Source organism: Calidris pugnax, unplaced genomic scaffold (genome assembly GCF_001431845.1).
Source record: "Calidris pugnax isolate Ruff unplaced genomic scaffold, ASM143184v1 scaffold20, whole genome shotgun sequence".
Taxonomy (NCBI): domain Eukaryota; kingdom Metazoa; phylum Chordata; class Aves; order Charadriiformes; family Scolopacidae; genus Calidris; species Calidris pugnax.
Window position 1 is genome coordinate 27062678 of NW_015094510.1, and position 26881 is coordinate 27089558.

Consider the following 26881-nt stretch of genomic DNA (forward strand, 5'->3'; position numbering starts at 1 on the left):
TGAGATACAATAATCATACCCCATGTTTAAGGGATCAATTAGCAATAGTGGGAATTTTGGTTTTAAACAACTGTCCAGTGACAGAACAAGATGAAATGGGCACAGTCTTGAACATAAGAAGTTCCATCTAAACAGGAGGAGGAACTTTTTAACTTTTGAGAGTGGCAGAGCACTGGAACAGGCTGCCCAGAGATGTGGTGGAGTCTCTGTAGAGACATTCAAAACCCACCTGGAACAGTTTCTGTGCAAGCTGCTCTAGGTGGACCTGCTTTGGCAGTGGGGTTGGACTAGATGATCTCCAGAGGTCCTTTCCAACCCCATATCATTCTGTGATTAGGAACTGAATTTCTGAATTATTCAGTAAGACAAACAGAGTATAAAGACTTCCCAGATTTCAACTTCAGAAGTCAAATTTTGAAACCATTTTCAAGATTAACGCAAAAATCCCACAACTTGATAACCAACTTAAAGCTTAAGCTTCATATTGACATTTCTACAATACAATATGAAAGGTATTAAACTTTGGAAAAGTACAATTGGTAATATATGACCAAACTGAAGAACTGTGCTATTTAAATATTTGTTAAAAACCAGATTAAAAAAAAAGAATAAATCCATGTGTTTTAATCAGCATTTGAGCAAATAAAGAAATCATGCATTAACAAATGTCTACTGCACCTAGATTCTACTCATTTTAAATTTTCCTTTTAAAATTATGCTAATTAGTCTGAAGTTAAACCTTTAGCAAAAGTGGTAATTTGGCTTTTTCCCCCACTTCCAGCCTAACAAGGCAGCAGAGTACCAGTATATGTTGGAACCTGGAATGTTTTCAATTGGTTATGTGAAAGCTTAAATTCTGTAGAATAACAATTCCAGAAAACCATTCATGACCGCTCCATTTGGCTTTTAGGAATACCTGTTTACTTGCTAAATGAGACAATACACTGCTATTTACATAGAGAACAAAAACAGCCAAATAAAAAAATTAATACTGTATGATACAAATACATTATACAATATTATCACAGGAGACCAAATAGCAATTATAAAGTGTGTGTAACTAACTGCAGAAATATGTGAGTCCATAAGTAGCTTGGACCCTGTTTTGTTGAGCATTGTAAATGTCAAGAATTGCTTAGTAGGCATTGAATTATGACAGCTAGCTACTTACAGCTTAAGATCAGACTTTCAAATTCAGGTTTTTTGCATGTCAAATTATATGCAGATGGCAAGACAACAGATCAGTAAAATAATATTTAAAGTAACTTTGATGCATTATACTAGTCATAGAACTGCACAAAAGGGTACAGATACACTCACCCTTATTGGTGTCAGTTAAAGGGGCACACTAAAGTCAAAAAGAGAGCTTTGCTTTAGATACAAATACTTGTGTCTTATAACATCTGAAGGTATCACTAACTGCTTAATTGGGGAATTTTACCTAACACATTATGTCATTGAGGATATTTTATTCTGGCGTCACAGATAAGGTTGTGATGGGGATAAAGGGAACGGAGATCTTCCATGTGAACTAAGCTAAAGAAACTAAGCAGTGCCACTGCCAAAAATGTTTTAATCAAACATTGAATTATTTATTTTCGGCTCTTAAGAAAATGGTTAGAATTGCAACTTACCAGGATTATGATGAGTCACAGATTCTCCATTTTGAAATACATCTCCAGCCACGTTCATTCTACCAGGATTGAAAGGTCCTACACCAGTCTTGGTCTGTGAAGTCAAAGATGGGGTGTATGTTTGCATATTAACACCAAAATTACTTGACTGCAGTCCGTTAGATACATCTCCCAAGTTGGCATTCTGCAGTGATGTTACATGTGTAATCATTAAGTTCATGTCACGCCCTTCAGCATTTTCTAAATGACCATCACTCACAGAGCTCATAGCACCTGTTTCTAATGTAGTAACATTAGCAATCTGAATTTCAGAGTCTGGTTCTGTGGATATACCACTATTACCTATTCCTGAATTTACCTTACTTCTTGAAAAACTGGAAGATGAGAATTCCATATCGTTGGTTCTATTTTTACACTCTGGAAGTCTTCGTTCATTAAAACTGGAAGCATTCTTCTCTTGTCCTTGATTTGTTTCCATGTCTTCTTCATCATCAATAATAATAGTTTCACTTATACTCCCCTTTTGAGAATTTACGTCCTTTGGAGGAGGAAGCATTTTGCAATCATTGCCTTGAAGTTCTTCATTTTTTGATGATGTAAATGCAGCGTTTCTTTGATCTGCGATCAGTGACGTAGAATTCTGTGGAGGTTGTATAGGTTCAATAAAAACTACATCATCGTCATCTTCTATAGGTGAGTTTTGGAATTTATTAGGTCTAGAAACTAAAGAACTTGGTGGACCTCCAAATGTATTTCCTACATTTGCAAGACCTGCTGCCATGGTGGTATTCCCTAGTAGACCAGGAGTATGTTCAGACAGTTCTAATCCTCCCAGAGGACTCGTGTCCATTCCAGATCTGCTGTTTAAAGAAAAACAGAAAGCAAGAAAAAAACAACACACACAACTTCAGAATAATATATACTTTCCAATAACAGTTCTTAAAAGTAACTACAGAATTAATAGTCCCTGCTTTTACTTTTTTTCTTTATATTATCTCAGGAAGAAAACGACAAAGTTTCTCTGTGCTCTTCTTTGAATGTCTTAATATTCATTTACTCTCTAATCCTATACTAGCAAAAAAATACTGCCAGTACCAACATTTTCCACACAATAGCTACACATCATTATGTTTAGCAATACACACAAGCATACACAGCAAGCAGAACTTTTGATAGTATTTATTAAGCGATCTTGATTTCTCAGTCCCTTTCCCACCCAGATATGTACACAAAGTCATCCTGAAACACTGCTTTTCTTAAGACTGCAAAGCATGATCAAAAGTTAGACGTGCAGAAAGAAAATTTGAATTCATATTAAATTTCATTCCTATTAGAAATGTTACAGAGTTTCAATATCAGTAATTTATACAATAAAAGACAGAAGCGTATATCCAAATGTCTAGCAAAAAAAAAAAGTAACATCATTTTGCATATTAACAACTTTGAAATTCAACTGATTTTCCCCCAACCCACACTGCCAAAGCTCCTTATGTGGCCCCAATATAACTGGAACACAGAAGTAAGCAAAAGAGAAATGGAAGTGCTGCACATGACAAGAATATTACTGAGCAGCAAAAGGTGCACAGCAACCTCTCATTTCTAGCCACTACCGGAGGCAGCTCATTTGAGGTCCTGACTTAGTACCTCATGTTCCACTGCAGCTTTCAACAACTTTATCTCTCTTCTTTTAACAGCAAGTGATGCTTCTTCAAGCTTCTTCCCAACAGTTTCTTTGCCTGGGGGGGTTCTGTTTGCTTTTAGTAATTGTTCAGTTTGGGGAATGTGCTGTTTATAATTGCCAATTCTACCATGAATTTAAAGGATTATAAAAGGCAACCTGGACACATGATTTCTGTACCTGCAATTCCAAACTGTTACGTAATCAGTGCTAGAGAACGTAAGATTTCTCTAAAAAACGTCTGTACTAAAAAAAAAAATCAGTAAGTTCAATTGATCTTCATATAAACAACCAGAAAAATACAGACATAACTACGTGATAATTTGGGTATGCCTTGGAGCATACACTGATTTGTGACAACACTGAGCTTGTGTCAAAGGCTAGAAAGTAGCTTTCTGTGCTTTATAAATCCTTTATAAAAGACAGGTAAATAAAAGAAGTAGAAATAGCCTGCTCATCAATACTTACCCATCTAGAAATCCACTGCAATCTGTTTACCTTAGTAAGTTGCTCCAAGAGTTTTTATTTTCTTTCCTGTGGGGAATCTGCTCTTCTAGTATCAACTTGCTGCCTTCCACAAAAGCAGTGTGTTCTGAAATAGGGTTAAAACAAACATTAGATATTCACAACAGTTTCTTCATCTCAAACCTCTTCTACCAACTATCTTCTTTAAACTGACTTCCTTCTTAATTTACAGTTAAAGTTCAAACCTGACTTTTAGCACTATCATCCTACAATGTTAGAGAGTATCAGCTTATACAGACATTGCCATAAGTAGAGAAGGAACAGTACTGTTTATTCTAGATTTTCCACTATGTCACATCACATTTCCAAAATCCTCTGTTTGGTATTTTATAGACAGAAAACATAAAATATTTGGTAAGAGACATACAGACATAACTGCAATTAAGTAATCAAAGACTAGAATTGAGAAGTATACCTGTAATAGAATATTAAGGAAATAAATGGTTCGAATAAACTAAGCTATTGATAAAAAAAGAAACCTTAGCAGTTACACTTCTTTGCTTTTTATCAGGTATGTTCTGCTACAAGCATCAAGGTTGACTATGCTAAAATTAAGATATAGCAAAAGGAAAATTACAGAACATACATTATAAATCAGGCTTACAACGCAATATAAACCTTATATTGCTAGTAATTTTCAAATTGTATATATGCACTGCAGCGATACTTAGCACAGGCTCAGGCATCCATACTTATATTAACACATGTGAACATTCACAAGAAACTGAAAATGTTCAAAGTTCAAGCCTATATTTATTCTTCAGGTTTTATAACAGTCATTAGCTTTCCCACACTTGGCAGCATTTTTAAAATAGAAAGTCTCAACTTGTGTAGTTATCTACTGTTTGAGGACAGCCCTTAAAATCCCCAGACAGTAAAGAGGCCCAGAGGAATAAAGCTCAAATATTCTTCTAGACATTTACACATTATTCAAGCCCTCTTGTCCATTAACTAAGTGGCAGCAGGGGGAGAGGGAGGGAACAAGAGGCAGAATGGACCAAACAGCAAAGCTGTGAACCAGATTAATCCTAGAAGAGAGGACCACCTTTTAATTCCTTCATATGTTAGCCTTACAGCCAAATGCCATTATGTAATAGCATCTGAACCGCAATAACGGTAGCATTCAATCGGAACGAAAGAGGTTTTCTTACCAAAAAGAACTGTATTATCAATGCAGTTGGCTTGTACCTCCCTAGAAATCAGTCCGTTACACTGAAGATTATTTTAATCCAATATTCTCTTTTACCTATTTTTCCTTCTAGAGCTGAATAATTCAAAGTTAGATTTCCCTACAGCTCAGCTTTTGCTGAAAAGAATTCATTCACTTTACTGATTCTTATAGTTTCCTCGGTTCATTCCATGTATTTTCTTTCTCCACAAGGACAAAAGCATCACAAGCACACAAAGCTTTTAATAAAGTTTTAAAATACACCTGAACAGATGGGAGCAAAGAAGAAATGAGACTGTGCCAAGATGGTGTCGTGCTTTGGCCTCAGACGGCAACAAAGGACCACGTGCAGCCGCTCGCACAGAACAGAGCCCGCACGCCACGTGGCCGGGAGGGGAAGATGGGAATAAAAAAAGGCAATTTTAACAGAACAGGACAAAGAGCAAGAAATAACAACAACAAGAACAGAGGGATATACAACCGCGATCACGGTACCGCCACTCGATACGACTGCTCCCTGGAGGCCCCCAACCGCTCTCCTCCCCCCGGGGGTCACCGCCTCCTCCCCGCCCCGGCTTCCTGTCCCCCCCCTTCCCCGGCAGCTCCGGCTCCCCCTTGGGCATGGCTCACATGGGATGGAATACTTGTGTCCCTCCTAGGTCCTGGGGAGAATTAACCCCATCCCCGCCAGACCCAGGACATCATCCACCCCTTATTCCATACCATTTCATGCCATGCCCAGATCCTACAGTTTCCAGTTGTATACTGTCAGTTTCTCCTGACATATATATATACACACACATACAGGTATAATGTCCTTAGTCTATAGGCCATCACTCTAAAATGTCCATTGAGTTCATTTAACCCATGACTTCAACCTCCCTCTCTCAGGGCATGCAAGATGGTGTACGTTGGGGCTGGACTGTTGCATGTTGTATCTTTTCTTTGGGCCTTGTGGCTGATGTATCCGGTGTAGCTCATGTCCATAGGTTGAAGATGTTGGTCTCATTGAAATTGCTGGGCGCCAGCTGCTGAGGTCAGTTCTGGTCTCTTCAAGGCTGCACTGTACTCGATTTTTCATCAGAGTCCATCAGTCATTAGTTGGGTGATTCTTACTATAGTACAACCAATAGCAGTCACCAAAGTGAGACGTACAATGGCAGGGTCATTTAGCAATTAACATCACACAGTTTCATTCATTGGCTATTCTCGCCCAAAATCAGGTTCCCGTGTGGTACACACTGCACTTCCCCATCCTTCCTCATCACCCACCAAGTGCATCTGGGCCCTTGAGCAAAGGCAATCCCACGGACAGGTTTGCCTTTGCCTGATGCAGGACTGACCCAGACTGTCTTCCCTAACATGTTCTTCATGTGCACTACGGGGACTCTGTCTCCCTCCACAGTACGTGGGGGTTTAGACTGGGCAGGGCCAGCTCGGTTGCTAGATCCCCTGGTGTTAACTAGCCAGGTAGCCTTTGCTAAATGTGTATCCCAATTTGTTAAAGTCCCACCACCCATTGCTCTCAGTGCAGTTTTTAACAGTCCATTGTACTGTTCTATCTTCCCAGAGGCTGGTGCAGGATAGGGAATGTGGTAAACCCATTCGATACCATGCTGTTTGGCCCAGGTGTCAATGAGACTGTTTCAGAAATGAGTCCTGTTGTCTGACTCAATTCTCTCTGGGGTGCCATGCCACCACAGAACTTGCTTTTCAAGGCCCAGGATGGTGTTCCAGGTGGTGGCATGGGGCACAGGGTATGTTTCCAGCCATCCAGCGGTTGCTTCCACCATTGTGAGCACATAGCGCTTGCCTTGACGGGTCTGTGGAAGTGTAATATAATCAATCTGCCAGGCCTCCCCATATTTGTATTTCAGCCATCGTCCTCCATACCAAAGGGGCTTTAATCGCTTGGCTTGCTCGATTGCAGCGCATGTCTCACATTCATGGATGACCTGTGCAATAATGTCCATGGTCAAATCCACCCCTCGGTCCCGAGCCCATCTATATGTAGCGTCTCTCCCTTGATGGGCTGAGGAGTCATGGGCCCATCGAGCTAGGAATAATTCACCCTTATGTTGCCAGTCCAGATCCACCTGAGCTGCTTCAATCTTGGCAGCCCGATCCACTTGCTGCCCTTGATGGGCTGAGGAGTCATGGGCCCATCGAGCTAGGAATAATTCACCCTTATGTTGCCAGTCCAGATCCACCTGAGCTGCTTCAATCTTGGCAGCCCGATCCACTTGCTGGTTATTCTGATGTTCCTCGGTGGCCTGGCTCTTGGGTACATGGGCATCTACATGATGTACTTTCACAACCAGATTCTCTACCCGGGCAGCGATATCTTGCCACAATTCAGCAGCCCAGACAGGTTTGCCTCTGCGCTGCCAATTCTGCTGCTTCCACTGCTGTAACCACCCCCACAAAGCATTTGCCACCATCCATGAGTCGGTGTAGAGATAAAGTACCGGCCATTTTTCCCGCTCGGCAATGTCCAAAGCCAGCTGAATTGCTTTCACCTCTGCAAATTGGCTTGATTCACCTTGTCCTTCAGTGGCTTCTGCAACTTGTCTTGTAGGACTCCACACAGCAGCCTTCCACTTCCTATGCTTTCCCACAATCCGGCAGGACCCATCAGTGAACAGGGCATATCTCCTCTCATCTTCTGGTAGTTCATTATATGGTGGAGCCTCTTCTGCACGCATCACCTCCTCCTCTGGTGACATTCCAAAATCCTTGCCTTCTGGCCAGTCCATAATCACCTCTAGAATTCCTGGGCGACTGGGGTTTCCCATTCGAGTTCGCTGAGTGATCAGTGCAATCCACTTACTCCATGTAGCATCCGTTGCATGATGTGTGGTAGGGACCCTTTCTTTGAACATCCAACCCAGCACTGGCAGCCAAGGTGCCAAGAGGAGCTGTGCTTCTGTACCAACCACTTCTGAAGCAGCTCAAACCCCTTCATATGCTGCCAGTATCTCCTTTTCTGTTGGAGTATAGTGGGCTTTGGATCCTCTGTATCCCCGACTCCAAAACCCTAGGGGTCAACTGCGTGTCTCCCCTGGGGCTTTCTGCCAGAGGCTCCAGGTAGGGCCATTCTCCCCAGCTGCGGTGTAGAGCACATTTTTAACATCTTGTCCTGCCCGGACTGGCCCCAGGGCCACTGCATGGACTATTTCCTGTTTAATTTGTTCAAAAGCTTGTCGTTGCTCAGGACCCCATTTAAAATCGTTCTTCTTCCGGGTCACTTCATACAGAGGGTTCACAATCAGACTGTAATCTGGGATATGCATCCTCCAAAAACCCACAATGCCTAGGAAAGCTTGTGCTTCCTTTTTACTAGTTGGTGGAGACATAGCTGCTATTTTATTGATCACATCCGTTGGGATCTGACGGTGTCCATCTTGCCATTTTACTCCTAAAAACTGGATCTCCTGTGCAGGTCCCTTGACCTTACCCTGTCTTATGGTGAAACCAGCTTTCAGAAGGATTTGAACTATTTTATGCCTCTTCTCAAAAACTTCTTCTGCTGTGTTGCCCCATATGATAATATCGTCAATATACTCCGGAGCTTCACCCTTTTCCAGTGCAGTCTGGATCAGTCCGTGGCAAATGGTGGGGCTGTGTTTCCACCCCTGGGGCAATCGATTCCAGGTGTACTGGACACCTCTCCAAGTGAAAGCAAGACAGATGGTAACTCAGGCCTCACTCAAACCTTTGATATTTCTATTTTTACATACCTTTATACTAAAGATAGACTTGGCTGCATTATACTACATGCACAGAATATGTAGCAAAGGTAAGACCCAAAACATGTATGTTTTTGCCTTAAAGTATTTTTTTTCCACAAAGGCTCTTAAAAAGGTATTGTAAGGTATGACATAAAGATAAGAAAAGTTTATGTGCTTAACTGTTAGTGCACAGTCATAACTAGAATCTGCATATATTCCCTCACAAATATCATCTCCTACCTCTGCAAGACTCAGCAACAAAATTACCCCCAAAATTTTGCGATTTGTTTTCTAAAAAAATGCTAGTACCAAGAAGAAACACAAAAAACTACATAGGCAATGTCACAGTCAGTATTTCTGCATGAACAACTACCAAAAAAGGAACAATCTACAGAGTGAAAAGAATAGGTTTAGAATGGGAAACCAGGGAAGACCTCACATATCAACTGTTAACAGCAAAAGATGCTTAACAACAGAAATACAATTGATAGAAACCTGTAAGATTGATTAGACTTCATCACTGGATGAATTGTTGAGACTTTGAAAAAACTCAACACAAATTGATGAGACCTAGTGTGCAGAAAATCCATGTTCAATATAGCTGCAAAATAAGCTCAAGGCTTTGTGGTAGCACACAGGCACCAAAATTATACCTGGATGAAAACAGAAGCACTACCAATATACAACAGCCCTTCCTGAACAAGGCTTTGTGTGTCCTCCTTTTAAATTGGGCTAAATCACTCATCTATAAAAGTCTTCATGCTGAAATAAATTACAATCCCATAGCTACATTCAAGGCTTAATTGCTGGAAGAAATAAAAGGCAAAATGCAGGCACTTCTCTGGAAGGATGGCAAATACTAAAGCTTTTTAGACAGCCAGCTAAGCGATGTTCCATAGGCCAAGTGAACTCCACTATTGAATGATAAAATAGATTTTTAAATTTATCATGAGGTATGTGTTGACCTAAAGAAAAAAAAAAAAAAAGTATCAACTCCGCTTTAACAAAAGCGGAAATTAGAATTTGAAAGCCTTTACTAACTGCCATTAGTAACACCTGGGATGAAGATGACAGAAGAGTCATCATGGTTCTGTACACTTGGACCAAAGTCAAAAAATCAAAAAGAGTCACTGAAATCTGGTCAAAACCACAGTTCCACCAATACGGGGCACTTGAAATGGACATCAAAAGTAGGACCAGCATGTGGGAGTGCTTCCATAAAGGCTAGAAGCCTAAAAATAAAAAAGGGAAACTTGAAAGACTGCTTTTGAGAGAATACATAACTGAGACATCTTCAAAAGTGAATGCATGAACAAAATTCAAGAGACAGTATTATACTAAGGTATAAACATAGGAACAAGTAGAGAGTGATTGATTTGCCCCAGTGAACGAATACTGCTTTCTGCTAGGAAAGCACAATATCCTAACTAAATTATTTACCTCAACAGGTACTGTGATACAGTTAAATTCCATATCCAAACTAGAAGAAATAACATATTAATGGCATACTATCAATCACTTTCACTCAACAGTGACAGCACGTGCGAGATAAGGGGAAAAACAGAGACTGCAGAATAATAACTGAAGACTTCAACTACTGTTGTGCAGACCAAGGGAACAGGGCAGACAAAAAAAACCCACCCAGAAACCCACAAAACCCACAGCCAACTGCAACCAGCTGGAAGACTAGCAAGAGGAAAGAACCAACTCCTCATCTAATTCTAAGCAACACAACAGTTCAAGATGAAGTTATCCAAACAGCACTCCAGAAGCACATATTTAAACTCCCAGGGGAATAAAAAAAATATATATTAAAAAAATCATTTCACTTCAACATTTCACTTCAAAAAGGAGAACATAAGTGTGAGAAATGCAGTTAAAAAAAACCAGAATGGAGCAGCTAGCAGAACAAAAAGCTTTTTGAGAGCATGAAGGCTATTTAAAACCTCATCATATTAAGCATATGACCAATCTACAAAGACCACAGAAACCCACAAAGACTACTATAAGGAAGTCTCTGAGCTTAAAATATGTCAGAGTTGTACTGGGGGAAGTTTTATATACACTTGTCCTAATAGTTACCTTTTGCTGGACATGGTTCAAGACAGGCTACTGAGCTATGTCAGAGCAAATGTTTGGGAAAATGACAATTCTTGCCCATTTTACAAACAGTAAAATTTTCCTAAAGAAGAAGTGTACCCAAGAAGCCTGAACCAAAGCAGAAAACACAGAATAAATTCTTTGCATTGATGTTCAGTAAGGAAAAGATCAGGGAAGAGCACATCTAAGCTCTCTTTCTAGGGGTCAAGTCAAAGGAAAAATGTCATATCAAAGTTCTAATAGAAGAGGATTTTAGAACAAATCACTAGGGCCACATCGCATTCATTTCAGATTTCTAAAGACCATCAGAAATTTTATGTTTCAGTATCTGTAACCAAATACTTAAGCAGAAGATGATAACAATTACCCAAATAATAGACCAAATTATAGACTACAGTCCTATCTCCATCACTAAGCAGGCTGATATAAACTACAGCAGAATAAATATAAAAAAGAAAAAATAATATATAGGGAAAAAAATTAACATTTTGCAAAGAAAAGGTAATGCCTCACAGGACTACTGGAGAGATCTTTCAAGGGGTTGACAAACCCCAATTAAAGTGGTATACAGCACTTAAGACTTCCAAAAGGCATTCAAACACATTCCTCACTAAAGACTGCAGTGGAAATTATCCATAATAAAGATTTGAGAAAGGGTTTTCTGGGGGATTTGCAATTATTTAAAGAGAAAAATATCATACATTTCTGTTATCAGAATAAAGAGACGTTACCGGGGGGGTGTTCCACAGCCACTGCAAACAGAAACTGGCTGTAAAGAACTAAAGGGTATCAGAGTGCTGAATGCTCAAAGGAGGAGGCAGCAAAATCACTAGTGATAAATGCAAGGTAATGAACAGGGAGAAAAGGCTAACTATATAAACAGAAATTTCTCTAAAATGGAAGTCTGAGATAAAAGCTGCAATGCCTTCACTCTTTCAAATCTACTCAATCATCAACAACCAAAGAGGAAAAAATAACACAAAAGAAGAATCAAAACCAATACAGAACACAATTGTCACTACATACACATGATGCTGGTGAACTATGTTTTTACCATGAGATCACCAGGTGACCACCTTTTGATGGAAAAGGGAAAAAACAGCTGAGTTATGTGAACAATTTGTATTAAAGGAAAAGTTTTCTTGTTGGAAAAGACAAACAATTCAAGAAAGATTATAAACCTGCAAGGGGAAAAAAAACCAAACGTAATAGATAAATAGAGCGCTATCCTCAGTGCCTTACAACACACAACCAAGAAGGTGCTCAGTAAAATAATTAAGTAGTTTTAATAATCTACTGTGCAGGAAAATAACTTTTCTTCTTACTTGTGAGAGTCACTGCTTGTAGAAGGCTACAGAGGCCAGAAAAGCAACCAGTTCAAATAAGGATTGGGCAAACATGAAAATAAATGCACGGATGATTGCTAAACACGGTGGTCCAAAGGCAGCTCTACAGAAGCCCTTAGGTGGCCAGCTGCTGAAAACCAGAATACACCTACAGAAAAATCATGCTATATCTGCCAAGTTTCTATCCATTTGCACCACTGTTGCAAATAGGTTAGTGAATTATCTGCTAACCTAGTACAGCCATTAATCTAACCTAGTGGAAGAATAATAATATCCTTACATGTAAAAGAAATGTCACTAGCCTCATGGAAACTTTACCCACTCACCCAAATTCTAGATTTTGACCTATTGTTGTTGGGTTGACTTCAGTTGGGCGATGGGTGCACACATTTAGGGTAAAATATTCCGGTCAATAATCAAAATAAGACTAATCTGAACACTTCTCAATGTTCTGTGAGGCTATGCAGTTCTAATCATCAGTTCCTGACCCTGACATTTCTTTGACCATAACATCATTTAATTCCTTAATTCAGCCACTTCCAAGAGTTCTTATCCTTCCTTATTACAGAAAGTGACTTTTTATCACTTGACTTTTGTTAAGTCTGAAGATCAAAACTTCAGCCTATTGTAAAGACTGTATGCAGCTATCATGAAGCTCTCTAGACTAACAGCATGCTGCCACATCTTGCTACAACTCCCGAACATTCATTCCCAATACAACCAGATGCAACCTACATATGGTGGCTTTCTTGGGGTATGAACCATCAACTGAACCCCAGTGATTTACCCCAGTACACCACAGTTCACCCCAAAAAGGAAAGTAAACCACTCCAATTAAAAATCACCTTTAAAGAGCTGTTTTACAATTCAACTGAGGCAGTCTACTAGCCTAAAAACCCACTCATAAGGACTGAAAAATGCTACAAAAGCTGTTGTAACCCAACATTTTTAAAGGGTTGAAATTTAGGCCAGCTTTAGGTTAGATCTTAGTGCTGCTACTGCAGTCCAGTCTCAATTTCTGTGGTGAAACACACGTACTGCGTGTATGGACAGATACCTACCTATGTGAGTAGAACTCCATGTTAGCAAAAAAAAAAATAATTCTTACCACAGGCAACCACAAAATAAAACTATTTTTATTGAATATTCTTACTACAAACATTTAGCATTTTTGGTTTGGTGGGGTTTAGTTTTGTGTTTTTCTTCTCCTTATATCCTATCTGTCTTCCTACTCAACCAGTGCTAAGAATTGCTTCCCTGTAATGCATGAACAGCATGAAAATTCAGGGTCAATCTTGAATGCACCTACCAAGCACCTATCATTTTCAAGGTCACTCACAGGGGAATAAGCAGCACTTGACATAGCAAGTCATGGCAAATCAAAATCATAACCTTGAGTAACTAACTATGTGTAAGTTTTAGGGCAGCCATACTGACATGTCTCCTCCACTTTCAACATATTTCATGGCTGTTTAATCATGGAAAGGTGCTGATTAGCAAGAACCCAGTACCACTTATAGCCTTAAAAGCCATTCCATGTAATGTGGCAGACAGTAAATTTTACTTCCTTACTACTCAAGCAGCAACAAGGATATCCTTTATATATAATGGAATAGAAAGGTGAAACAAAACAAAGAACCCAAGGACCCACAGAAGGACCCACATTTATACCTAAATGCTTATCTATTACTTATAGCCAAATGCATATCTATTTCCAGGAAAGTAGGTAACATGAGACCACAGCAACAGACTTGAAAGATGACCTAAGTGGAAAGGGAGCAGTACAGTAACAGTAGAGAAACGCTATGCTAAAGATATGAAAATAGGAAGAGGGCAAGTAAAACACTGTAAAGTAAAAATAAATAGTAGAAAGTAGCCTTAATACAACATGGAAAGGGGCCAAGCTGTCATTTGACATATCTTAATTTTTAAAAAATGTTAATGCTTAGTAGGAAAAAAATACATACTGAATGGCTAAATCAGAAACAGGTCTGAGAATAGTAAAATTATTTAGATGTCTGGACTGGGCAATGGAATACAGACCAGTAATAAATGTCAGTGGGTCGCAGCACACATTTCAAAAACATACCTTCCTCTTCCTCCACAGGGAACAATAAAGATTAATTGAGAATTCAAATCTATGAAGTTCCTATCTTTTGCTAGCATTCAACAAATTAAATTGAAATAGCAATACACAAAATGTATAATCCTTTTAAAACAGCATTTAATTATTACACATTCTAGGACACAGGATTTGATAGATACTAATGAGAAAAGGCACTATAACTAAGCAAATATTCTACTTCTCTTTCATAAGAGATATAGTTGCATTGGCTACACTTTTGATACAACTCTGTCATGATTAGTGACTACACTAATCTGTAAGCACCTAATATACACAAATATCATGCAATCTTTCACATATATAAAGTTACAAGAAATGAGGGGTACAGCCAATAACATATAAACCAATAAAATCTGAAAAAACAACCAGAGACAGGAAAGAGCAATCTCAAATGCAAGAGGATAAGCTCTACTAGATCTAATGCATCCTGTAGAACTACACATTCAAAACCAGACCAATTCATTACAGAATCACAGAATCTTCTAGGTTGGAAGGGACCTTAAAGATCATCTTGTCCAACCGTCAACCTAACTTTGACAAAAATAGACACCCACACAACAAACAAAAAGCAACACCATCACTAAACCGTATCTCCCAGCACTACATCAACCCGTCCTTTGAACACCTCCAGGGATGGTGCCTCAACCACCTCCCTGGGCAGCCCATTCCAATGTCTGATAACCCTTTCGGTGAAAAAATTTTTCCTAATATCCAGCCTGAACCTCCCCTGGCGTAACTTGAGGCCATTTCCTCTTGTCCTGTCGCCTGTGACTTGGGAGAAGAGACTGACCCAACCCCCACCTCTCTACAACCTCCTTTCAGGTAGTTGTAGAGAGCAATAAGGTCTCCCCTCAGCCTCCTCTTCTCCAGGTTGAATAACCCCAGCTCCCTCAGCCTCTCCTCGTAAGACTTGTGCTCCAGACCCCTCACCAGCTTCGTTGCCCTTCTCTGGACCCGCTCCAGCACCTCTATGTCTTTTTTGTGGTAGGGAGACCAAAACTGGCCACAGTACTCGAGGTGGGGCCTCACCAGTGCCGAGTACAGAGGGACAATCACCTCCCCAGTCCTACTCCCCATGCTGTTTCTGATACAGGCCAGGATGCTGTTGGCCTTCTTGGCCACCTGGGCACACTGCTGGCCCATGTTCAGCCAACAGTCGACCAACACCCCCAGGTCCTTTTCTGCCAGGCAGCTCTCCAGCCACTCTGCCCCAAGCCTGTAGCACTGCAGGGGGTTGTTGTGACCCAAGTGCAGGACCCGGCACTTGGCCTTGTTGAACATCATCCCATTGGTCTCAGCCCATCGATCCAGCCTGTCGAGATCTCTCTGCAAAGCCTCTCTACCCTCTAGCAGGTCGACACTCCCACCCAATTTAGTGTCGTCTGTGAACTTACTGAGGGTGCACTCAATCCCCTCATCCAGATCATTGATAAAGATGTTAAAGAGAATTGGCCCCAGTACTGAGCCCTGTGGGACACCACTCGTGACTGGACGCCAGCTGGATTTAATTCCATTCACCACCACACTCTGGGCCCAGCCCTCCAGCCAGTTTTTAACCCAGCAGAGGGTATTCCCATCCAAGCCATGGGCAGCCAGTTTCTCCAGGAGGATACTGTGGGAGACTGTATCAAAGGCTTTGCTGAAGTCCAGATAAACAACATCCACAGCCTTTCCTTCATCCAGCAAGCGGGTCACTTTGTCATAGAAGGAGACTATGACATATAGTTGTAAGTCATGGCATATATGACATATAACTACAGTAATGCTGATTCTGTTAACCTTCTCTTTTAAAATACTTTTTGTAAAAGAAAAAACTTACAGTACATATAAGGCAATTTTAAGAAATTATTTTTAAACACTATTTCATGCATTTACATTTATTTTATTAATAATTTTACCCAAACAGCACAAATTCTTAGTTTTGTGTTATGGGAGGAAAAAAAGTGATCAAATTAACTTAAAGCACTGTATATCAATGGAGAGCATCTTCCTGGTGACTAAATGATATCAGACTTAGCTTAAGCACTGTAAGTTTAACAGAATAGCTAATGTTGGAAGAGACCTCTGGATATCACCCTATCAAATCCACCCCAGCTCAAGGCAGGGACAAATTAGAAACAAGATCCATCTTTGAAGTTGTCACATTGTTAGGGTCATATCCAACAGAGTTCTGAATATCCATCTATAGGAATATAGATTTCCCAGCCTCTCTGGACACCCTCTTCCAACATTTTATTACCTTAGATACTCAGAATTTTCCTTGTTGCAACTTAAGCCTATTACCTATCAACATGCATCTCTGAGAAGAGTCTGGCTTCATCTTCTCTATACTTTCCCATCAATAACTTGAAGACAGCACTAATGTGTTCCTCCAGCCTCTTTGGACTGAACACACCCATCCCTCTCAGCTGGTGGCCCTCCTCTGAGCTCACTGCAGTAAATCAGTATCTTTATTATAAAAGCATCTACCCCAAAGTAAACTAAAGACTGTAGATGTAGATGTGGTCTCCCAAGCTATCAAACAACAGGGAATTATCATTTCCTTCAAACTGCTGGCTACAGTCTTGCTTTATTCAGCCCAGTAGGCTGTTTGCATTCATCCCTGCAAGGGTGCGTTATTTACGTCCAACTTTGTTGTCTATCAGCACTACCAGAAGCTGCTTTCTACCCTATCAGTGCCCAGACTGTACTACTGCCACACACTTTGGAAATTACGATGCTGTACTAATTATCAACAAGGAATTGTAACGTTATTCTTCACTACTGCTTCCTCTTGTTTGTTTCTTGAATTTTTATTTTAAACTAGTATGCAGTCTACACTCATATAGGTCCAGCTCATGAAAATAGTAACTCTGCATGGATAATTAGTAACCTAATGGCCTAATGGCACACCCAGTTCCCAACCACCTGATTGCAAACATCTTTTTCACTAACACTTTTAAAATCCTTTCTTTTTACTTTTGCATGTGCTTAGAAGGGGAAAACTGTCATGCCATAGTTTGTAAATGAACAAGAAGTTTGCAGACAGACCATTTGCCTTGTCTTTAACAATAACTAACACCAGATAGTAGTCTCAACCAGATTTTTTCATCCCTGAGAAATACCCAAGTATCAGCTAACAACCTAATATTTTTGGCCCAGTATGGACAAGCTTCTTCAACACAATTTACCTGCAGTGATTAGCAGGTAGTAATGCATCAATGCATCTAGTAATTCAGAATAAGGAAAACCAAATATAAGAGAGTATGTGAATACTATGCTATATGTAGGAGGGAAACTATAGTAGACTATGACCAAGTGAACAGGCAATGAAGCTACAGGATAACAATGGAAAGAAAATCTTAACACCATAAATAAAATGGGATAAAAAAGGAAGAGGAAGAAAAGAAAAAACAACCACAAAACAGTTCAAGTTCTACGCTGAGGTAAGGTTGACAGGAAATAGGATCTAAGGCAAGAATGCGTATGGTCAACAAGACAAGTACGATAGCTTTTCACAGCTGCACTTGCTCCCTGGTTGTACGTTACAATTATGCAATCACAACTTCAGTTTACCAAATTAGTTTGAAAAAGTAAAAGGTAGCTTTATTTTTAAACAACATGATGCATATAGTATTTGCTAAGGCTGCTTCCACAACAATAAACCACATCCAGTCTAAGACAGGACTACTGTGGTTTTGAATTCCACTCCTTTCTCCCACTGTCTCCACCACAAACCTCTCCCCCTTTCTCTCTAGCTGCTCACAGGCCCCAACAGCCAGTCCACCACAACCCGAAGTTAAGCTGGTTTAAATGGTCAGGCAACCAAGTATAGATGCTTATTTGAATTTAACCCCATTACAAATATAAGTATAAAACATTTGTTATAAACCAGTATTTTATCTTTTGAGTCCAAATCTGCAACTGCAATAAAGTCCAGAACAAAGTGTATTCTAAGCCTACAAAAAACCGAAACAGAAACAATAACAACCAAAAAAACCTCACCAAAAACATATTTAACTTTGCTTCCAAATCCTCTTTTGACTTTTTCATAAAAAGATGAAAGTGATGCCTCAGTGAGTTATTCCAACTCTTAGTTATCCTACCCACTGAAAGTTACCCTACACACTGTCCCCTGTCTGAATTTGTATTGCACAGGTAATAATCAACACTCAGAAAATAAGCTTTTAACGTGGGGGAAGAGTCAGGGAGAGCACCCTATCACCTACTATGTTACTGGGTGCATAGTCTCTCCTTGACCAGGATTAAGCCGCACCCTGAACTATTCTCTTTTAATTGAAGAATAGACTGAGTTTCTGATGTCTGTTAATAGAAAGCACGTTTTCCACTCCTCCTTGAGTTATTCTTATAGATCTTCTCCAAACTCTGCATCCAATTCTTCTTAATTATTAAAAAATACTGGACTTAGTCCAGATCATAATTGCTGCACTATACACAATATCTGCCAGACCATCTCAGTATTTCTATTAATTCTTTGGACAGAAGTATACGTAATGATGGCCAAACACAGCGACAATGGTAACAATTCCAAGATATATCCAACATTCCTGTCCAGTAAGAAACAAACAACCTTTGTTGCACTCTCCATTTTCTATCATTTCTAAATTACATTTTTTTAAAATCATAAATATTACGGAGAACTTCTTACCTGGCGTTTCTACATACTACTTGGCTTCTTTAATGAGGCACCAGAACAAAACCTCACATGCTGAATGAACATTTTCAAAATTAACACAACCACCACAAGAAAAACAAAATAAACAAAACCCCCCAAAACCCATTCACACAAATACTAGCTATTAACTCAAAAGATGGCTGCTAAATTCTTCCACCTTAGTAACAGTTCTTAAACATATATAGGTTGGTATATTAAGCATCAATCCTTGCTCAAACAAAATCATTAAATGATTTCAGGTATAACAGAACACTCACTATGTGTTCTTCCCCTTTCCACACATGCATTAAAAAAAATATCAAAAAATACACTGATAGCACACCCATATATTGCAACTCTTATCACAGACTCCTAGGAGCCAAAGCTACCAACCCCATTATGCTAGCCACTGTACAAACTCAGCATAAGACTGTTCAAAGAGCAAACAAGCTAAACATAAGGGACAGCAGATGGAGAGAGACAAAAAGGAGAATAAAAGGAAACAGCACCACCACCACCAATGGTTAGAATTACTTCTTGTTCTAAGGACAGCATGTTTGAGTCCTAGAGCATCAGGAAAAGTGGTGGTTTGGTTTGGGTTTCAGTAGGCTTTGTTTCCTGAAGTTCACTTCTTTTGCATGACGAGAAGCACAGAATCGTCATGGTTGGAAAGGACCTCTCAGATCACCGAGTCCAACCATACACACACAAAAAACCCCTACAATCTCAGCCACTAGAGCATGCCCTGAAGTGCCACATCTGTGGTTCCAACTGCTTTGAAGGGTGTAGGCAGGGAACTTCTCCAAGCATAAGGAGCATCACAGGAGAATGAACAAAAGCATTTAACTGCCCACGATGTAACCATCTAAACAACACTTAAAATCCCATTAACAACAACAAAGGAAGATAAGTAATATCCTTCACAGCTAAAAACAAACTTTAATTTGAAGGTAACACATTACTTCTACAGCCATAAAATACAAGATGCAAAGAGACTAGTCAGAGCAAAAGACAAGGAAAGCAGTCTCCTTCAGGATTCTAAACCCATATCAACAGAGCAGTATTATTTTTACCACAACCAAAAGAAAAACTTCTACAAGATACAGAGACCAAAGGCAAGGTGTAAGATTTAGTCATGTGATTTATTAACACAACTATATAACAAACACTTAATTGTTTATTAGCAATTGAGAGACAGCTTACTATATGGAAGAAATCTGCAGTCTGTTAGAAAAGTAGCATGTGCTGTGTCTAAAACAAGGGCTAGATTACAGGCTTATACCAAAGACCTCATGACACTGCTGTCTACAAGTGACAGACAGCACGGAGTTTTCCTTTTGGGAAGGAAGGATCACCTTTGCGATAGCAGCCTGAGCTAAAGGTCAGACACCCACGAGAAGTCAGAAGAACAAACTGAGATTTAACTGGTATAGACGGCAGCAAGTCTGGAAGAAAGAGTTGAAGGTCATCCATATAGAGATGATAGCTGATGTCTATGGATGAGATTAACAAAACCACTTTTAGAGAAATTTGATGCAGTATTAGGAGTAAATGCCAAACTGGAGAGGTCTTACGGGGATCTAAAAAGGACCTCCAGAAACAAGGTTTTCACCAAGGTTAAACTTTCAAGGAGAGAGGAGGGAAAAATAAAAAAAAAAAAAAAAAGGAAAAAAGGATAGTTGCATCATGAGTGTGCTTTTGTTTAAGGTTTAGTAGGGTTGTATTGCACAGAGGAGCCTAAAGCAATACAAAATGCCAATACGCTTCCAACAAAAGTCTGCAGGAGGAAAACAAACAGGTCCATGTTTCCAAAAGTGACCATGAGCCACAACAGGCCTAAATTAGAAAATTACGTGCATAGTCATTCTACGCTTTACGTCAATTTTATCATTTTCTAATGCCATCTTTCACAACAAAAGAACTGTGGAAACCGCACATAGAAACCAATACGAAACCTTCCAGAATCCACTGTCCTCACCTAGTGATTCACCTTCTTTGCCAGCCTCCCAAGAGCTAGACTGGTGAGCTACCACACAAGGATCTAAGCAGCTGTTGCCCTACCAGTTACCAGAGTGTGTGACCAAGTGTACATCACTACTTCACACAATCTATTGAACAGGGGAAAAGGTGGAATTAAGATGACACCCTTCTTAGCCCTTGTCAGTAAGTATTAAAACTAATGAGTAGGGACTGTTCCTTGACAGACTTTTGTACAGCACTAGGGACACAAATTTAGGTATTATGGCTTTGAGAAGTTACAGTGATACAAACTGAAGGATTCTGATAGCCTAGTAAGAGTGAAGGAAAAATGTTTATGAATCTTAACTGTAGAATTAAGTTCATTTATTTTAGGTAAAAACAGTACCATTTAAGTGTTCAATATTTTGGAGATCTAAAACTATCCTTTCCGAACAACAGCACGATTAAGTAGTCTCATCTAAGACAATCTTAAACAAACAAACACACCACCACAATCCTCTTATGCTACTGACACTCGGTATGGCTGGGGAGAGCACTGGCAATGCCCAAGTACCTTTCAAGGCATTACTGCACCTACTCTGCTCCAAGCACTGAACATCTGCTTCTGGACCCCTGCCCCAGTGACGAATTCCTGCCACCCCCATCAGATTATTCTCCAGTGACTGATGGTAAAAGGGGCAGAGAAAGAAATTAAGGTGAAGGCAGATCCAAAAAGCTTGGGAAACACAGAGAAAGGTAGAATGCTTAAGCATTAGGACAAAATTACAAAGCATAAATACTGTCCCAACACAGAACAGTTTGAAAAATACATTGGTGGCAATCATGTCACTGGAGACTCTCAGTTGACCAGAAAACTGAATAATCTTTTTAAATTTTATTTATGTTGGATTAGTAAAATCTGAAAGTGTTGCGTTATAACCACTCATTGAAACAGTTTTGTTCTGATAGCAAACTGCAGTAAGAAAACAATGTTCATCACTGACATGTCCAATCCATGAAATACTTCAGGTGAAGGCATAAGAATCCATGGATAGTTATGATCTAACCTGTCTGTAAACCACGGTTGTTGATCTCATCTATTGCAACTGCTGATGTTCTCATCCGTACAGACACATAATCAGATTTTGTGTGTGTGAACCTGTTGAACTCTAGTGGCACAGAGTTTCACAGAATGCAGGTTTTGTCTTAAAATTGGTAATTTCTGGTAGATCACAGAAGACAAAAGCCTTTAATTGCCAGAATAATTTACAAATAAATGGCACTGAGATAATAGCACTGTTTAGGTTGAAAAGACCCTTGAGATCATCAAGTCCAACCCTTAATCTACCAATGCCAACTCCACCACTAAACCATGTCCCTAAACACCACAGCTACTCATCTTTTAAATACCTCCAGGGATGGTGACTCAACCACTTCCCTGGGCAGCCACTTGCAATGCAAAATTTCAGTGAAGAAATTTTTTCCTGATATCCAATCTAAACCTCCCCCTGTGCAACTTGAGGCTGTCTCCTCTTGTCCTATTGCTTGTTACTTGGGAGAAGAGATCGACAACCACCACCTCACTACAACCTCCTTTCAGGTAGCTGTAGAGAGCAATAAGGTCGCCCCTCAGCCTCCTTGTCTCCAGGCTGAACAACACCAGTTCCCTCAGCCATTCCTCATTCCCTAAACCCTTGACCAGCTTTGTTGCTCTTCTCTGGACATGCTCCAGCACCTCAATGTCTTTCTTGTAGTGAGGGGCCCAAAACTGAATACAGTATGCAAGGCGGGGCCTCACCACCGCTGAGTAGAGAGGGACAACCACTTCCCTAGTCCTGATGGCCACACTATTTCTGATACGAGACAGGATGCTGTTGGCCACCTGGGCACACTGCCAGCTCATATTCAGCCAAATCAACCACAGCAGCAATAAGCGTTCTTCAGTCATCTCAGTTGGGGTAAAGGATGATGAAATACGCAAGGTTTGTTGATGCAGTGTAAACCACAGAAGCACTTGAGAACAGTCACATAGGAATTAGGGCTTCTCCCCCCCAACCAAGAAGAAGAAAAAAAAAGAAAAAAAAAGGAGGCACGCAATGACCCAACTGAAGTGCAACTACACCAATGCATGAAGCATGGGTAACAAACAAGAGGCCCTGGAAGCCACTGTGCACCTGGGAAACTATAATATAAAATCAATATAGTCAAAGTGTTAACTGAAGTAGACATACCATGCAACTTCATTCCAGAAGCCTCACACGGCTCCCTTCTACCTAAAATTTAATTTCTCTTAGAAGTACAAAACACTACCTGAGAAACTTACAAATCTTGATCCAAAATGAGGAATTCTAATATTAGCATCTAAATAGAGCACATCATTTACATACCAATTTAGCACCTACTGCCAGCCATATTTGCCCGCAGCATGTAGGGTAGGCTACAAGCATGGAAGAACATCTAACTGTCCTCTGAAATCTAACCTCTCAGAAACTTGGTTATCCTCCTGGAGCGTTCACATAGTAAGATTAAATCACTGAAACCAAGTTAAAAAGGAGTTGCAAAAAAAGCAACTGTTGAGTTAAGCTCAACAGTTTCAGCAGACAATAAAACTCCTGTAGCATACACGGCTTAAAGGGCCTCATGAGGCAAGTATTACCTCAAACTTCTCAGGAAGAACATTTTGTAGTCTTTTGAACACTTCTGAACTTCAAATTCCAATCCCTTTCCACAGCTGAGTTCATTGTTATTGGTGATTTACATGTCTTCCAGAAAAATAAATAGATCTTCATGAACAGTGGATTTTCCATTAGTAAAAATACTTGATATAAGTTCTTAACAGAAGTCCTCATTCTGCTTTTGTTGCAGAGTGTATCAATTGGTTCCAAATTTTGACACAAGACAACAGAACTTGAGTAATTCCGCATTTAGTCCTCAAAACCAAAATGAAAGCTACTGTAACAATGCAAGACTGTTCATGATGCTGCTGGACAAAAGGGGGAAAAAAAGGAAAGAAAGCCAGCAAAAACCTGAAAGAGGTTGTACCAGTTTTGATTACACATCCCTCCATATACCTGAACAAGCTCTGTAGAAGACAAACTTGCTTTCACTTTTTCACTGGCATTTGTACATTCTTGCTGACGCAAATCCCTCTTAGCATATTATTCCAGGGTAAGCAACAGTAGAATGCAATCATATATTAGGGGTCAAAGAGGATTAATAAAACAATACATCAAATTAATTAGATACTCCAATCAAGAAAGTCTTTCATTAAAACAAGTTATTTATTTTAGCTACTTAACAACATCCCATCATCACCCTCATTTCAAAAATCGTGGCTGAGGAGTTTAGTTCCTATAGCTAACTTCCAAGCACTAAGCACCTAATACACTCCCTCAGGCAATGGCCTATCATATGCCACAGGATACACTTTTTACCTCCAGTCATGTGCTAGAGAAAAGGCTGCACCACCACGGCTGCCACAGTCGGAGGAGGACAATGTGCCATCTACTAGGATGCTTTTGTTCAAGAGGGTGGTGCAAGTTACAAACCAGCTGGCAACTCCTTATTGAGGTTTACTGAATCTTAGCTATACAGCTGTTCTTGGCAGTATTGTCATCTTTTCATAGGCAGCCACACAAAGCTGCAGTAATTTTTTCAAACCAGCTTCAGAACACAACATCCTTTTTCACTCCCTTCCAACACAACAGCCCCTCACCTTCCAAAGCATTATTTGCCTTGATCACTCTTACAAGTAACTTTTTTAACATGAAGAAACATCAAGAAAAGCAGAGCAGTTGTTAACACTGGAATGTATAATCAATCAGTAGTAAAATTATATACTAGCCTTACATCCATGACATGGTAAGAGTTAAAAAATTATCATTAAAATTTTAGAATTATAGTAGTAAATCAAGGTTTAGAACAGACCGCTTTATTAACGGTAACAGGCCATACAAACTCTTAGCGCCTTTCAAGAGGTTGGCAATTTCAGAAGCTCATAATGAATCCAAATCTGATGCCTTCCTCCTAAGCAGCGAGGTTTTGCAGGGAACCACTGACTCTTTGTACGTGTAAGCCACCCAAAAGTGACAAAGAAAGTTGCAAGCTAGGCAAATCTGGGAAATTTACTACGTAGAATGGCGGGGGGGAGGGGGGCGGGAAATAAATATTCGGCTAGAGGCGGTGGTGAAGAAGAGTACCCCACCTGAGCCCTCCTGCCCCGGAGCAGACCCGGCGCGCAGGGCGGGCGCTGCCTTTGTGTTCTGCTGCGCGGCCGCCCCTCGTCCCGCGCGGCCTCTAGTGGCGGCCGCAGCCCGGCTCCGGCCTCCCCGCACCCTGCCCGCACCGCACCGCCCCACCGCGCCAGAATCCCCCGTGCGGCAAAAAATAAATAAATATAACCCCCATTACTAAAAGGGGCAAAAAAAACAGAGCAGAATTACCCCCCAACCCTACCGGCGGGGACTTGGGAATCAGCCTCTCTCCTCAGCCGACCCAACAGCCAGCAGGGAGCACAACCTGCTTTGAAAATCCCACGCAGGCGAAAAACACCGACAATGCTCACTGTTAAGGAGCTGTGGGTCTCCCCAGTGACCTCCAGCATTTTGGGGAAGGGACAAAGCAAAGGGCTCAGAGGCCCTGCCAAGGCGCACAGGCCGCCAATGGCGCCCAACAGAACCACCCAAACCCATCTGCGGGTCCACAGAGCCAGCCCGAAGGCACAAAGGAGACAGGCTAGAGTGGGCTCTCCAAATCCCTGGGTTATTCTATTCCTCTTCTGAGCTTCAAGATACGCAGGATGTAAGATTGGGGGGAATAAAAAAAAAAATTAAAGATGGCTAAAGGTGTCTCGTCACGGGTTTCAATACACGCTCCAGAACTCTAGAGGGCAGCCGAAATATGCCCTCCCCCTCCCTCCGGAGCCGGGTAAGGCCAGCAGCGGCGGCAGCCCGTCGTCTGCTTGCCGGAGTTGGTATTGCAGGAGCGATGTCTGCAGCAGCAGCGCCCACCCTGAGGAGGAGCCGCCTCACAGCCATTACTGGGGCTTCGCCCCAGGGCAGCAGCTGCTGGACCCAGGAATTTCCCCACCCAAAGCTGGAGGCCCCTCCTTCTACCCCTACCCCCCGAGAATATTGGGGGGTGGGGGTAGGTCAAGCCCTCCCTGAGCAGGTCTGAAATAGATACGTAAATAGCACTCACAATGGAGCTCCCTCTCCTTGTTGGTCTCTGCCAAGGCTGCACCAAGCTGGGCTGGAGCCTAAGGGAAAGACACGGGGTTAACGTGGGGCAGCGAGGAGCCGGCAGCGCCCCCAAGCAGCGGTTCCTCCGCCCGGCCGGGGCTGGTACCGCCTGCATCACCCACCACTTCCCTTTAATCCTCAACCCTTTAAATATTTATTTATTTATTTATTGCCCTCCCCGGGGGCGGTGGGGTACTCCTCCTGCACACCCACGCCGCCCGCCCCCGCTGAAGGAAGGCGGGGGGACAAGGAGCCGCCCCGGGCACCGCTGCACCGGGGGGGGCTTCTCCGCCGGAGCGCTGGGGGGATAGCGGGGGTGTAAGGCAACGGCGGCTCCCACGACGGGGAGCAAATATTACCTGCTAACTTGCCTAAGCAGCCCTGAACCGGCGGCCCGGGGGGTCACGGGGCCCTCAGCGGCGGCGCCTCAGCTCCGGGCGAGCGCCTGGGCCCCCCGCACGCTGCCGCGGCAGTTGCCCCCGGTCTCGGGTTTGCCCCCCTGCAGTCGGCCGGCAGCACTGCCGCCTCCTGTCCGTGTCCGCCATTAGAGAGACCCAGCCAAACAATACGGGAGGGGAGCAGCGACGGCGGCAGGATCCGCGCCGGGCAGGGGAGGGAGGCACCCGCGGGGAGAGGGGGGGTGGCGAGGGCGGTGGGTGGGGGGAGGCACCGGGGCAGAACAACAGCCGAGGGCCCGGCGAGGAAGGGAGGGAGGGAGTTA

The 26881-nt window shown here is 41.5% G+C and overlaps 1 protein-coding gene across 8 annotated transcripts in view; it reads right to left on the minus strand.

The window, feature by feature from the left end:
• ZMYM2 (zinc finger, MYM-type 2) overlaps window positions 1-26881 on the minus strand; it is a 90821-nt gene that overhangs the window by 63634 nt on the left and 306 nt on the right. For 2 of the 8 annotated variants that reach the window (XM_014965963.1, XM_014965965.1), the window contains exons 2-5: window positions 26120-26177; window positions 3781-3904; window positions 1993-2494; window positions 1635-1728 (exon numbers count right to left, since the gene is read on the minus strand). In XM_014965963.1, the coding sequence (XP_014821449.1) occupies window positions 1635-1728; window positions 1993-2484 (586 nt within the window). In that variant the 5' untranslated portion in view covers window positions 2485-2494; window positions 3781-3904; window positions 26120-26177. Of the gene's footprint in view, window positions 1-1634; window positions 2495-3780; window positions 3905-26119; window positions 26178-26519; window positions 26735-26881 lie in introns of those variants that run through there. The other 6 variants (XM_014965964.1, XM_014965957.1, XM_014965958.1 and 3 more) reach the window with 5 other exon arrangements.